Source organism: Paramormyrops kingsleyae, chromosome 5 (assembly GCF_048594095.1).
Source record: "Paramormyrops kingsleyae isolate MSU_618 chromosome 5, PKINGS_0.4, whole genome shotgun sequence".
NCBI lineage: Eukaryota > Metazoa > Chordata > Actinopteri > Osteoglossiformes > Mormyridae > Paramormyrops > Paramormyrops kingsleyae.
Genome location: NC_132801.1, coordinates 11,361,666 through 11,374,460, shown reverse-complemented (window position 1 = coordinate 11,374,460; position 12,795 = coordinate 11,361,666). Strand labels below are relative to the sequence as shown.

The following is a 12,795-nucleotide window of genomic DNA, read 5'->3' as shown; positions in this document are numbered from 1 at the left end:
TTGACTAGTACATTGGTGAAATTACTTGCTTTTGAGACATGAGTTAATTTTTTTGGGCAAGTTACAACCTTTTGCAGCTAAACCATAGTGTTTTGTAATATACCTGAACTGTTTTGAGTAATGCTCTTACAGTGGTGGGAATGTTAAGTGAGTTTCATGAAATGTGCCAAAGCAATAGAAAAAAACTTTAAAACATGGGCTTAAATATGATGATAAACAATTAGCAGGAACAGAACAATCACCATTGTTGTTGTTACTATTACTATTATTCCTGGAACGTGAAAAGCAATGTGACTGGTAATTTCACAGTTATACAGTTGAACAACGGATGAATTCAGGTGAAGTACCTTGGTCAGAGTTCCACATAGAGCTTGAAGGGACAATTCATTATACTGTCTATTCATCACATTACTGGTTTCACGTCCTTTTTCTTTATTCACATACCACAAAGCAGAATGTCCTGCTTAGCCAGACAACTTGTCGGATTTAAGGTAGTTTGGGCAAAATGTAAGTGAACAAAGACAAAGTCAGTTTAAACTGGGGTACCTTAAATCCATCAAGTTATCCGGCTAAAAAGAAAGTAAAGACTAAGTAAGAAAACTGGTCTGGTGATACAGGCCCCCACCTATTGTTCAGTGAGAACTCACTGAAAACAGACTGATGGACGGATGAATGGATGGATAAAGAAATATAGATAGATAGATAGATAGATAGATAGATAGATAGATAGATAGATGGATATATAGGACTTAACTTTCCTTCCTTGAAAAGACACTGTGGAAAAACTACTCTGTGAGCCAGTAAAACAGAAATTTGTTAATTAATATATACAAAACAGACAAAATGCCATCATGTGCTAATTATTTTCAACATTGTTTTTAAAATACAAGGTAAACAAATTATAAGCGTTAGCATGTTCACATCTTCCCCCGCGCATGCTCCCAGGGCGGCATTGTGCGCGGTGCATTATAGGTAAGCGATGAACCAAGTTTCCTTGGGGGACGCGCCATTTTCTGGAACTACTAATACGGTAGTGTGTCGTTATAAAGCCTTATTAGTCTTTTTATTTTTTTGGTAGATACTGTGCTAATTCTCTTTTAAAGTAAGATGGGACGCAAGAAGAAGAAGCAGATGAAGCCTTGGTGTTGGTATCCTTTATATGAAAAGATTTATTTTTACTTTTCGAAGGTGAATATCATGTGGCTAGCAGAATCGCTAGGCCGCAGTGACGGCGCGGCTCTATGCTTGCTTAGTAGCCATGCTTTTAATAAAAAGTCTTTGGTTTAAACAGTTAATGTGTAATATATTGCATGTATGCGTGCCATGTTGTTTTAAGCAATTTAATTATTTGCGAGCTGACCTTGTATCACATCTGATTCTGATTCATGCCTGGTGTAACCCCTAGCTCTTGTCCCTTAGCTAGCTGCTTGTAACAGCTCGAGACTAATATTAATACAGTAGTATAAATCTAAATCTGTGCATTAACTGAGGTCATGTAGTGAACTTGCTAAATAAGACATGCTTTCGAATTATAGGTATCTTACCGAACCACATTTCTGTCCTTTTTCTTTCATATAAACTAAAGTTGGTTTTGACAGTAACTCTGAATTTTTCGACTGGCATATGCTCGCGCGCGCTCGTGTAAGTATATGCATGTATATTAGAAACTACTAAAAATAAGCTTATGTATAAATACTTAAATTGTGAATGTACGAAGTAAAGGATGTGTGTATAACTGAATTTCTATTCATTTAATTGTCCAGTAGGCTTTACCTATGTTTGTCAATTGGCGAAGATCATAGACAATTTTTCAGAAGATGTACTTGATCCAGATTCAGCGGGTTAAAATCAATGTGATGTATGTTATTGGTAAGAGCTAGTTAGTAGTATGTGTTAATCAGTGGTGTGCCCTGGGATAATTACTGTATGAAAAGCATGCCGTGACAGAAAAAGGTTGGAGGACACTGACTTGGCTAATAAGCATGGGAGTTCCTCTACATGTTGACAGCCTGTCTTGTATATTAGTATATGAATCGGTGTTCACATGTTGTGCTTCTGTCGTTTGTGGTTGATTGGACCAGTTATGACTTTAACAGAGCACTCTTAGGTACTGCAACAGAGATTTTGATGATGAAAAGATTCTCATCCAGCACCAGAAGGCAAAGCATTTCAAATGTCATATCTGCCACAAGAAATTGTATACGGGCCCAGGATTAGCCATCCACTGCATGCAGGTAAGAGGATGTGGGAAGCAAGTTATGTCTTTCCTTTTCCTGTCTTTTTTTATTTATTAGATCAGGATGGACGAAGACATGATTTAATAGTCCCATGAGTAATAGGAATCATTTGTAGGTACATAAAGAAACTATCGATGGTGTGCCCAATGCTATACCTGGAAGAACTGACATAGAGTTGGAAATCTACGGAATGGAAGGTATTCCTGAGAAGGATATGGAAGAGAGGAGGCGAGTTCTGGAACAGAAAACACAAGGTAATTTCAAGGAGGGTGTGATAATACCTATGAAGGTGGTAGAAGAATGTCGTTATCTGGACTGCAGATAATGATTCGGTTTGCTGAATTCTTGTGCCAGAATAAAATAGTGTTATGGGTGTTTTATGAATTGCATAAGCTGTTTTTTGTATAGCTGTGACAGGTGGCTTGTTGAGGGAGTTTGAAAGCATGTCTCAGCTCCTTTAGGATTCTCTTCTGTGGACCGTTGGTCTTGAGCTTCTCTCACCCTGGATCTTCTTTACCCTGCTTGTATTTTTTGTCCAAAAGCTGAGAGTCAGAAAAAGAAACAGAACAACCAGGATGACTCTGACGAGTATGACGAGGATGAGGAACCGGGTCCCTCCTTCCAGCAGCCGGCTGTGCAGCCGCAGGCCAGCTTTGTGCCACCCATGACCCAGCCTGGGATGCCCCCTGTCCACGGGACTCCTGGCATACCGCCGGGAAACTTCGCAGGTATGGTGGGAGGCAGAGGTCCTAAGGCACAAATAGTAAGCTTGAATATGCATGGTGGTTCCTTAACGGCTTTGTTGCTCATGCAGGAATGCCTCCCATGATGCCCGGTGTGCCACCCATGATGCCAGGGATGCCGCCTGTAATGCCTGGCATGCCTCCAGGGTGGGTGTTGATGCATCTCTGAGACAAAGTGCCCTCCCTCCCAATTATTGTGCTTAGACAAATGAGATGTCTCTTTACCAACAGCATGATGCCAATGGGTGGGATGATGCCCCCTGGGCCAGGAATGCCCCCGATGATGCCAGGCATGCCACCAGGTGAGCGGTGTCTCCCAAACGGCCAGTAGATGCTGCGGCTTAATTTTAACAAATAACCAGTGGCAATGTAATTGCTTTTGACATGTTTGGTACTTTCAAATTGATCTGAAATGTTATCCTTGCAATTCTTACCGCACTTGTAAGTAATGGTCCTTCCCATGTTAGGTATGCCGCCACCTGTTGGGCATCGTCCACCAATGGCGCAGGTGCCTCCCGTTACATCGCCCGCTATGCTGACCCGGCCAGCCATCGTCACAGCTGCTAGCTCTGTCCCTCAGCCAGCCGTCACCAAGCCCCTGTTCCCAAGTGCAGGACAGGTGAGCATATACTTGCCTCAAATTGTTGTATAGCCTGCCTGAAGTGTTTGAGGACTTTACTCTGGGAACACATGCTTGGTTTTTACTGAATGAATATGAGGAAGTCTTTCACTGCAAAATCTTAGGGGCAAATAGATAATCTTAACCAGTAGATACTGATGAGTCTCTCAAACTTGTGTGCTTCTACAGTCTAAATTATGCTCATTTAAAGGCGTTTCGCCATATCTAATTTTTATTAGGAGAAATGCAAACTTGACCTTAGAGATTGGATCACAAATTGCAATTGGTCAGTTGTTTGTTGCCGTGTCTGAGTAGTTAACCCTATGGGCCCCAAGTTATTTTTTCTTTTAGCATAGGTAGGATTTTTGTTACCTGTTATGTAGTTGTTTAGTTTGGCATGTAAAAACAAAAGATTTCCTCCCCTTCATTGATTTTTGTAGCAGGTAACTTCAGACCTTACGCTATGCAGGCCTGAGTAGATTGCATGCGCTATACGGTAATCAGAGCATTGGTTCCGAAACGACCTCTTGATGTCTCTTATTTGTTGCCCATGATACAACGCTGAATAAGCTCTAATTTCCTGCCATAATTTCAAACCTGTCATGTTAGTGTAAATACGTTTTTTGACAGAAAATATATGTATGGTCAAAACACACGCACATAATCCGTATACCTGTTTGCACTCCTGAGTCTTAAATGAGCAGTATACCAATACAAAATGTACATGCATTGCTATAAGCCTCTGCTTTTGGGTTCACGGTACAGTGCAACTTTGGTCTGTTTGTGTCTTATGTAAAGCATGACGACGTAGGCAAAAAGAGAATTCCCCCTGAGAGAGAGAGTGTCACCTACACTATAAAAACAAATATGCAAAATAAAAATTAAAAAATAAGACTACATTGTAACAATCACAATGGACTAAATCCCATTTTATCTACTGCTAAGTATGGTGGTATATCTGTAGCATAATCACACTGGGTGTGTTTCCAGCAGTATGTCTGCCGACCAAGATTGTCTGCCGGCTCTATCAGCTACTCTCTCCTCAGTGTTGGTGTAATATGACAAACCAAAATGTTTCCAAGCTGCTGATTATGACTGATTAACCAGCATTAACCATAACCAACGTACAGCCACAATTAGCATGTTTTCTACTTGGAATTTAGATTTTGCTTATTCATTTGTTTTGTTGTGCATACCTAACCAGAAATGATATGATTAGGGGTGCACCGATTGCAGTTTTCTGGCCGATCAACGATCACCGATCCTTAGGCAACCTTACCTGCCGATCTCGATTTTTTTTTGCCGATCTTGTTTCTTTCATAACTAAAAGACAGTTACCTCAATGTTTCCATTTTTTATTGAGTAAATTGATATGAATACTCACAAAACATGAGGTAGTGTCCTCAAATATAAATGAACATATAAATGAGCATTGCTGTTTGAACTACAAAATCATATTTTTTCTTCCAGACTTTAATTTCTCTAATTTTGTAAAAAAAATATATATATATAGCTGTTATGACACACTTGTCCAAAAAATAGGGAGGGAGGCAGCCTGCACTGCACCTCTCTCGGGAATGGGAGAAAAGGCTGATTTAACCCTCTGGAGCCTAGGGGTAGGAAACACACTTTCACTGACTGGGGCATGATCACACATTTCATCACACTTAATTCATGGCAAATAAATTATTTCTTATATATTTGTTTTGCCATTACACTCATCTTTATTTTAATATATATTGTAAATATGTCAGATTTTTGTTAAGTTTGAAATTTGACATCAAAGTATAGACATTGCAAAATGCAGTTTGGAACACTTGCAGAAACATTATAAAAGTACATAGTAAGCAATGCTGGCAGTTTGTTTTGATCCCAGATATCTGATCACCAAAGTCTTGGCTACATGAAGATGACTAAATGGTGTAGATGCAACATTAATTTGGATAAATAAATAAGAAAAACCTAACTCATGTAACTATTTCTGGCTCCTTTCATTGAATATGTAGCAACTTTCATGTGTATGAATGAGCCATTGTCACCTGGCCACGTCCCCAACCCCCTTTTATGGCGCTGAAGGGGATGTATCTGGATCGCGTTTCACCGTTGCGCTGTTAATCAAATTACCATGCGAATGCGATTTGAATACGCGCTAATGCGGCTATTTAGAATGTGAATAGCGATCTTCGGGTGAGAGCGGTACTACACGCCCCCGATGCAGGTAAAACAAAGTAAGATGACATGGTTTACTTTTTTGCCGATTTAACCTAATTAAAAAAACTTTAATACTTCCGACAATGGACGTTTGGAAAAGAAGACAGATTACGGATTTAGCCAGCGTTTTTTTCATGATTATACATTAAGATTTCAGCGAGATATTTATAAACTGAAATAGACGCGAAAAGTACGCGATGTCGTCGACGACATACTCGACCCCAAAGAGTTAAAAGCATATAACTAAGATCGGTGGATCTCATGGGAATATGGTCGATTTTCTGATCCCCTCAAATTAACGTGATCGAGGCCGATCGATCGGTGCGCCGATCGATCGGTGCACCCCTAGATATGATGCAATAGCTCAAGACGAACATGTCTACTGTTACAGGCCTAGTTTAGTCTGCTGCTTTCTGTACTTCTAGATACATCTACCAAAACTCCCAACAGTTCGCTATTGTTTCATTAAATATTTAGGAAATGTTTATTCAAAAAGTACCCTTTGTGATAAATGTCCTATGTGGTTCCCTTTTAACAGTCAGCTTCTTCTACAGTCTTCCTGTAAACATGTTATGTTTTTCTTTCCACTTAGTTGGAAATTGCATTTTCCATGCGCAACTAGGTTATACATGGCTGTTTCTCGAGGTGCTCTTTATTTTGCTGAACTATTATGCCACTTTGGTATTTTGTCCTTGTTTAGAATGAAGATCTCCACACCCAGCGTCATGCTATAATCCATCTTGTATCTGTAGAAACGCACACACAGGCTGTGAATCTTCGTTTTAGCTTTTGTTATGCCTCATGGCTGATTTTTACTGTGTAAAATATAGTTCAGGTCAGTTGACCTGGTGCGTGCGTGCATGCGAACGTTTGTCTGTGTGCAGTTGCTACTTCAGAGTGGGTCTTTTATGGCTGGGTTAGGCTGTCCTGAGATTCTGCACATTCTGGTGGGCTTGGCTTTGATTTGTGTGCTGTGTGTGGGTTGGGTCAGCTGTTTCATTAGGTCTACACATCATTTTATTGCTTTTAAATTCTAATGTAAAACAAAAAACTACCCCCCTTTACTGGATGGAAATATGTAAATTTAGAGGAAGGAAAGAGTAATGTAATCTTAAGGGTAAAATGTTTGGTTGATGGGGTCAGGTTTTGTCCCTTTTTTGCAGTCCATTATTACATTAATGTGATCGTGTGCGCCACATACTTCCAGAACAGGCTTTTTTTTTTTTGTCTGAAAACTACCTAAAAACCTTTTGACAAATTCCCAATTTGAAAATAATAAGTAAAGGCCAGCAGGCTATGAATGGAATGGGAAGCCTGTTTTCTCAACATGCCTCTTGCATTTGTGGGGCTCATAGGGTTAAGACGATGAGCTAGAAAGGAAATGCGTGTTTAGCACTGTGTCCCGTTCACTTCCTCTGAAACCTGTAACGAGTATGGAGCCGAGATTCATTAAGAAACGTGTCCCAGCTGCGCATTCTCTTCTGGTCGCTTGGCTAGTTTTTTTTTTTTTTTTGGGGGGGGGGCTCACTCTGTGCTCTTTCTTTATGCTGCAGATGGGGACTCGTGTGCCAATCACAAGTACAAGCTCTCCGAGTGCTGACACTCTGTCACCAGCTCCTAAATCCCTGTTCCCTAGCACGGCACAAGTATGCGGGAGTTTGTGAAATTAAACCTTCACAAAACCGTTCCACAAGCATGCAGTAACTAGATCATAGATTGTGCAAATGTCTTTAAACCGATATTTGTGTGTGGCTGCTATAGAAAGGTGGTTCCCGCTCCACTTTTTTTTTTTTTTCTTAATCTCCAAAAGGCTCGGCCTGTCAGACTTGGGTCTCTTCCTGCATGTGTGTGTTGAGTAGACGCACGGTAAGACTTCATTGCAGCTCCGCCCAGTTTTGGTTCTGGTTTGCCCCCTCCTGACATTTCACAGCTCAGCCGTGGCATGTCAGTGGCTCTGACTCATACGCTTCACCCGGACCTTGCTGGGCTTCTTTTCGAAATCCCCAGTCGCGGGCCTTGCCGCTCGGCGCTCCAGCCTGACGTGGGTCTTCTGTGCGCTTCTTGCTCTGTGTACTTGTCGTTGTCGTCCAGTCGGATTCATTGCGCCTCCTCACTGTACAGGCCCAGCCGGCAGTGTCGGGACCGGTGGGGGCAGATTTCAAGCCCTTGAGCACGACTGCCGCCTCATCAGACGCCCCCAAAGCGACATTCCCAGCTTATACCCAGTCTACTGCCTCTACCACCAACCCCTGTAGTAGCACTGTGTCCAAACCCCCAGCCACTGTGACGAGTAAGCCAGCTACCCTTACTACAACGAGTGCAACCAGTAAGTTGATCCACCCTGATGAGGATATCTCGCTGGTGAGTTCTCCATTTTTACGTCTTGCTCTTTGACAGTAAGTAATGTACATTAGAGTGCCTGTAGTGTAGCCTTTTGTTGATGTTATTAAATATTCCTTAACATACGGAGTGAGTTTTGCTTTGGATTTGTTTGTTCTGCTTTGTAGAAGATACCATTGCAAGTGTCTGAACCTTTTTTCCTTCGCATTTTTCACACCCTCCCACCCTTGGTAGGAGGAAAGGCGAGCCCAACTGCCCAGGTACCAGCGGAATATTCCTCGGCCGGGTCAGGCCCACATGGGCGTACCGCCGGTGGGACCGATGGGTGGCCTGATGCCCCCTCAGCAGCCAGGAATGAGGCATCCTATGCATGGTGGGTCCCCTCTTCTGGACCTTCTGAGAGTCTTGCTGTGTTTTCCTTTAGAATTTCTGCAGATGCTCTACTCCCAGGCTTTGCTCTTGTGTGCACGTCGAACCGGATCTTCGCTGAGACAGGTCTAGCTAGGCTGCATCTTCCTCTGAATCTCCTTTTAAGAGTTCTAGCTTTGGCTCTGTGTTGTTGGCCTTGCTTGTTAGATTCTGGGTTTGTTTTTTGTTTTTTTGTTTTTTTTTCCCCTCTCCGCACATCGCTCACTTGTGTATATTGTGTGTTCCCCTCACAGGGCAGTATGGTGCTCCACCCCAGGGAATACCTGGGTACATCCCTGGCGGAATGCCTCCGTATGGTCAGGGACCGCCAATGGTCCCCCCCTTTCAAGGAGGACCCCCCAGACCACCCATGGGGATGAGACCACCCGTAATGTCCCCAGGAGGTCGATATTGAAGCTGAGCCTCCATCTCTCAATAGGTTTGGAGATTAAACCTTTTCTCACCTTGTGCTTACAGTAGCCAAACCTGTAACAGTAAGTCCAATGATGAGGAAGGGGGAGAGCAAGTACAACGCATGGGACATTTCATTTAACATAACATATTTTCATGTAAAGGAACACCAACTGTCGTTTGCATTTTGATACCTTGTGGCTCTTTCTCATGTCTCATTTAGGTTTTTAGAAGTGAAGTTTAGTAAATACGGTTCGTAATGTTTTGAAGGCGCCGGATGTAACATGAACATGCCCACCTTAAATCAAAGGCAAGTTTCTGTACATGCATTATTCTACTGAGTAGTGAGGCCTTCACAGCACTCTAGGTGCTGTTGGACACCTTGTCCCCAGCTTTGCTTGGTGAGGGCTTCAAGTAACTGTTTTCCCAGCTGTTTTGTGTGTTTTGCGTCCTTGACACGTTTGGAAGAATTTGCTCTTGTTGCAGGTTTGAGGCCACAAGAATAACTCTGTGAATATGATTTCTGTACTGTTGTGATCACTTGTTGTAATAATAAAACGTGATGAAAACTCAAGGCTGTTATTTCATGACCAAAGGAAGGCTGGCGCCAGGAAGGTTTGTACATGTGCTGGATTTGGCTCTAGCGGCGTTACGATTAATGGCTGAATGAACGGAACGTATGACTGGAGGTTTCTCTGTGCGTGGTTTGGTTATAGTGCCTGGAGGACAGGCCTGGCCAAGAGCCTTGCGGAGCCCATCCAGTGAGCCCTTATGCAACTGGGAATCGGTGCTCTTCTGCCATAGGCAGACGATGATGTAAGTCTCTGTGTAACCATAATCCTTACCAGAATGGCACTGGGCGGTAGACTGCCAGTTTCAGTGAGTTGATGAACACACTGCATGATCACCTGACATATACTATATGCAATTGATTTCTAAATTTAGGTATTTCCTTTCCATGTTTTCAGCAGCTCTTTGCCCTTTGGCCTCCAGGCACGTCTATAGTGTCGTTATACCATCTGGCACGGCATCAAGAAACCTCAGTATACACAAGTCCCATTGATCGAATGTATTAGTGTTCTAGATATTTGCAGTTACCATCATGTAGTGGAACCATTGTTGCATAATTGGTTTCAGAAGCACATTCCTTAAAGTGTGTGCGTGTGCGTGTGTGTGTGTATATAATCGCCTGCCGCTGTGCGTGACACAAACGGTCAGGTATGATTCAGGTCGTCGTTGGTCATCCACATTGAGGCGCTGTCACCCTGTCTGCTCATGGTACCATGTTTATTTGAAAGCTGTATTGTAATCTGCTTAAACATCTAAGTAAAGTCTCAGTAACTAAGTTCTGTGCCTGCCTTTAATGGCGGCATTCGATGTTCAGTTCTACTCATCAGGGTTTCGCATTTTTAATTTGGATGCTGCCATAGACCTCTGAATGGTTTGGTTTGCACGTGGTAAATCTGCCTGTATGGACAGGTTGCTCGGGATTCATTTAATGTCATGTGCTGTTTCAGAGTTGCTTTTTCAGTCACGAGAAATGTACTGATTGCCAGGATTGTGTGTGTTTGTGTTATTGTTGCTGTGTTCTGTTAAAAGGCACACCGGAGAAAAATACCTTGAGTAATTTCCCTGCAATCTCAACAAAAAAACTGATAACCCACAGACTGATCAGATTCTTTTGCCCCCCCCCCCCCAACCCCCTCCTTTCAACACCTAAGTATGACCAGATACGTCACTGATTCCAGTGACTAGTGAAGTAGCTTTGAGCAGCACCCGAGGGACATTGAATGCTTCTGTATAAGTGCGTATTATTTGTAACTGCAAAGGTGAATTTGGCCGTTCTGCTAAAATAAGGATTTCTCTTCTCCCTGTAGCAATGCCATGGGACTGGCTGAGGCAGTCTCTCAGTGTTGCCCTGTACAGTCTGAGGCAAGTCCGACTTTCCATCTTTCATTCCATTCATGTCAGGGGCCTTCACAGCCTCCTGGCTGTTGGATTGCATTGTCCCCAAACTTTTAGCAAGTTTGGTGAAGGCCCTTGTTTTGACGTCTTAGATCTCAAGTTAGCGCAGTGGTTTGTAGATTTATCTGCACACTTCGTCACAAACTGTGTGAGATTTGAAAAGATCTGGAAGCCCGACAGCATAGCAGGTCTGTTTTTAAAAGCAGGGCATCTGAGAGTATGAGGAACATCTTACACTGGTTACTGATGTGCATGTCTGCAAATAATTTCAATTCTCGAGTCTAGTTGGAGAGGAATGGCTTCCAGCTTAGTAAGGGAACATGCTTCCTTATCTTTTACAAATACTCCTTATTTGAAGTCCTTCTGTGGCCATTACTGTTCACACTGTTGTACATCCAAGCTGCATAATTTGAGATCCCCACAGGTCCGTCTTATAGACTCAACAGATGTGATTGTGGTCAGTTGACATTCACTGCCAGAAGCTCGCAAATGCTATCAAAGGTTGTCAGGATGGATTATTAAGTTTAACTCTTTCCACTTTATTGTTGTTTCTCTGTCAGCCTGTAGCAGGAACATGTCTGCCCCTTTGCCTTGGCTATTAACTGATTTTGAAGGAAAAAAAAAAACCCTGAAACCTGATGTGTAGCAGGTTGGTTTACTCTGTAAGTACTTACTTTTGTGGTACAGTGTTTGTGTGTTGTACAGAGTTTGTGATGTCAACAGTTTATTCCTGTACTACTGTAAGCGTTTAAGGTGTTCTCCTCTTGGATTTGGAATTGAAAATGCAATAAAATGCTATGCAGTGCTTCACGGAAATGTGCCTTTCCTCTTATTCCAGGAAACTTGATGTTAACTGTCCATTTTCCCCCCCAATAGTAAATGGCTGTGCAGTTCAGGTCCTGTCTGTTGTCACTGAGATGGGCGAGATGCCCTCAACACTCATGCACCTGAGTGTTTCCCATCTGATCCTCGGGAACCCACAGACGGTCCATATTTCTGCTCCCTGCCAGATGGTTCACGGAACTGGGAGGGAGCTAAAACGTGGACTGTCTGTGGGTCCCCAAGGACCAGATTGGGAGTCACTGCCTTAAACACGCATCCTGCTGCAGTGTTATAGTAACAGCCCCTGGGACCTGCAGGGGCATCTTATTTTGCTGTAAGTTTACGTCTATGAAGACTCAAAGCCTTGGGATGTATGTTTTTTTGAATAAACTAACGTTGTTGTAATTGTTGGTGTTTGCTGAATGATCTGTTAGTAACAATCTGCCATATGGTAATTAAACTTCACCTGTTATTTCCCAGTGTCCTTTCTCAGCTTTGCCGTTTATATTAGTCAGCTGCTTAAATGGCAACACTGCAATGCTTTCCTCTGTCTTAGGCGAGTCTTTTGCTACACGTCTGTTCGTCTACCTACTGACCATTGGTTTGGATGCCTCTTGTGTCCCGCATTTTCCTTGTTTTTGGCCACGGTTCACCATAATGGTAGCTTAAATGTTTACAGCCTTTATGTCACGCTGCATGTTTTCTAAAAGTGCTGCATGTTTTCTAAAGTACTGGGCAGTGCTGCCGACCTCGTACCCGTGTCTGGTGGCCTTTTCAGGAATAAGCAGTGGCCCTGCAACACAGGCGCATGTTAAAATTTAAAACTGAAAAGTGACTCGGATTCTTTGACTTGTTACACTGAAGTACTGCAGTAGTACATTTGATTTATGTATTGAATTTATTGAATCTATTGAAATTCAAAAACAAATTTTTGTGTTTTGCAACCCATTTCATAGGTGGAAATTAGCGGGAGAACATTTCAAACTGGATTTAAGGAAGCACTTCTTTACACAGCGTGTAGTCAGAGTATGGAATAGTC

The 12,795-nt window shown here is 42.5% G+C and overlaps 1 protein-coding gene across 2 annotated transcripts; it reads left to right on the top strand.

Annotated features, from left to right (window-relative positions):
- Positions 1 to 972: 972 nt before the first annotated feature.
- Positions 973 to 11,744, top strand: znf207b (zinc finger protein 207, b). Of its 2 annotated transcripts, XM_023791926.2 has the most exons (11): positions 973 to 1,148; positions 2,108 to 2,234; positions 2,353 to 2,491; positions 2,780 to 2,965; positions 3,052 to 3,127; positions 3,212 to 3,282; positions 3,448 to 3,599; positions 7,364 to 7,456; positions 7,932 to 8,171; positions 8,385 to 8,523; positions 8,813 to 11,744. In XM_023791926.2, exons 1-11 carry the CDS (start codon positions 1,108 to 1,110, stop codon positions 8,971 to 8,973), a joined length of 1,425 nt encoding a protein of 474 aa, XP_023647694.1. In that variant the 5' UTR covers positions 973 to 1,107; the 3' UTR covers positions 8,974 to 11,744. The 2 variants fall into 2 exon arrangements, with proteins under 2 accessions (XP_023647694.1, XP_023647695.1); XM_023791927.2 differs by lacking the exon at positions 7,364 to 7,456 and having other exon boundaries at positions 974 to 1,148.
- Positions 11,745 to 12,795: the final 1,051 nt, after the last annotated feature.

Coding starts and splice junctions, on each gene's coding strand:
- znf207b (XM_023791926.2), top strand. CDS start 1,108: ATGGGACGCAAGAAGAAGAAGCAGATGAAGCCTTGGTGTTG. Junction 2,235..2,352: donor TAGCCATCCACTGCATGCAG/GTAAGAGGATGT, acceptor AATCATTTGTAG/GTACATAAAGAAACTATCGA. Junction 2,492..2,779: donor TCTGGAACAGAAAACACAAG/GTAATTTCAAGG, acceptor TTTGTCCAAAAG/CTGAGAGTCAGAAAAAGAAA.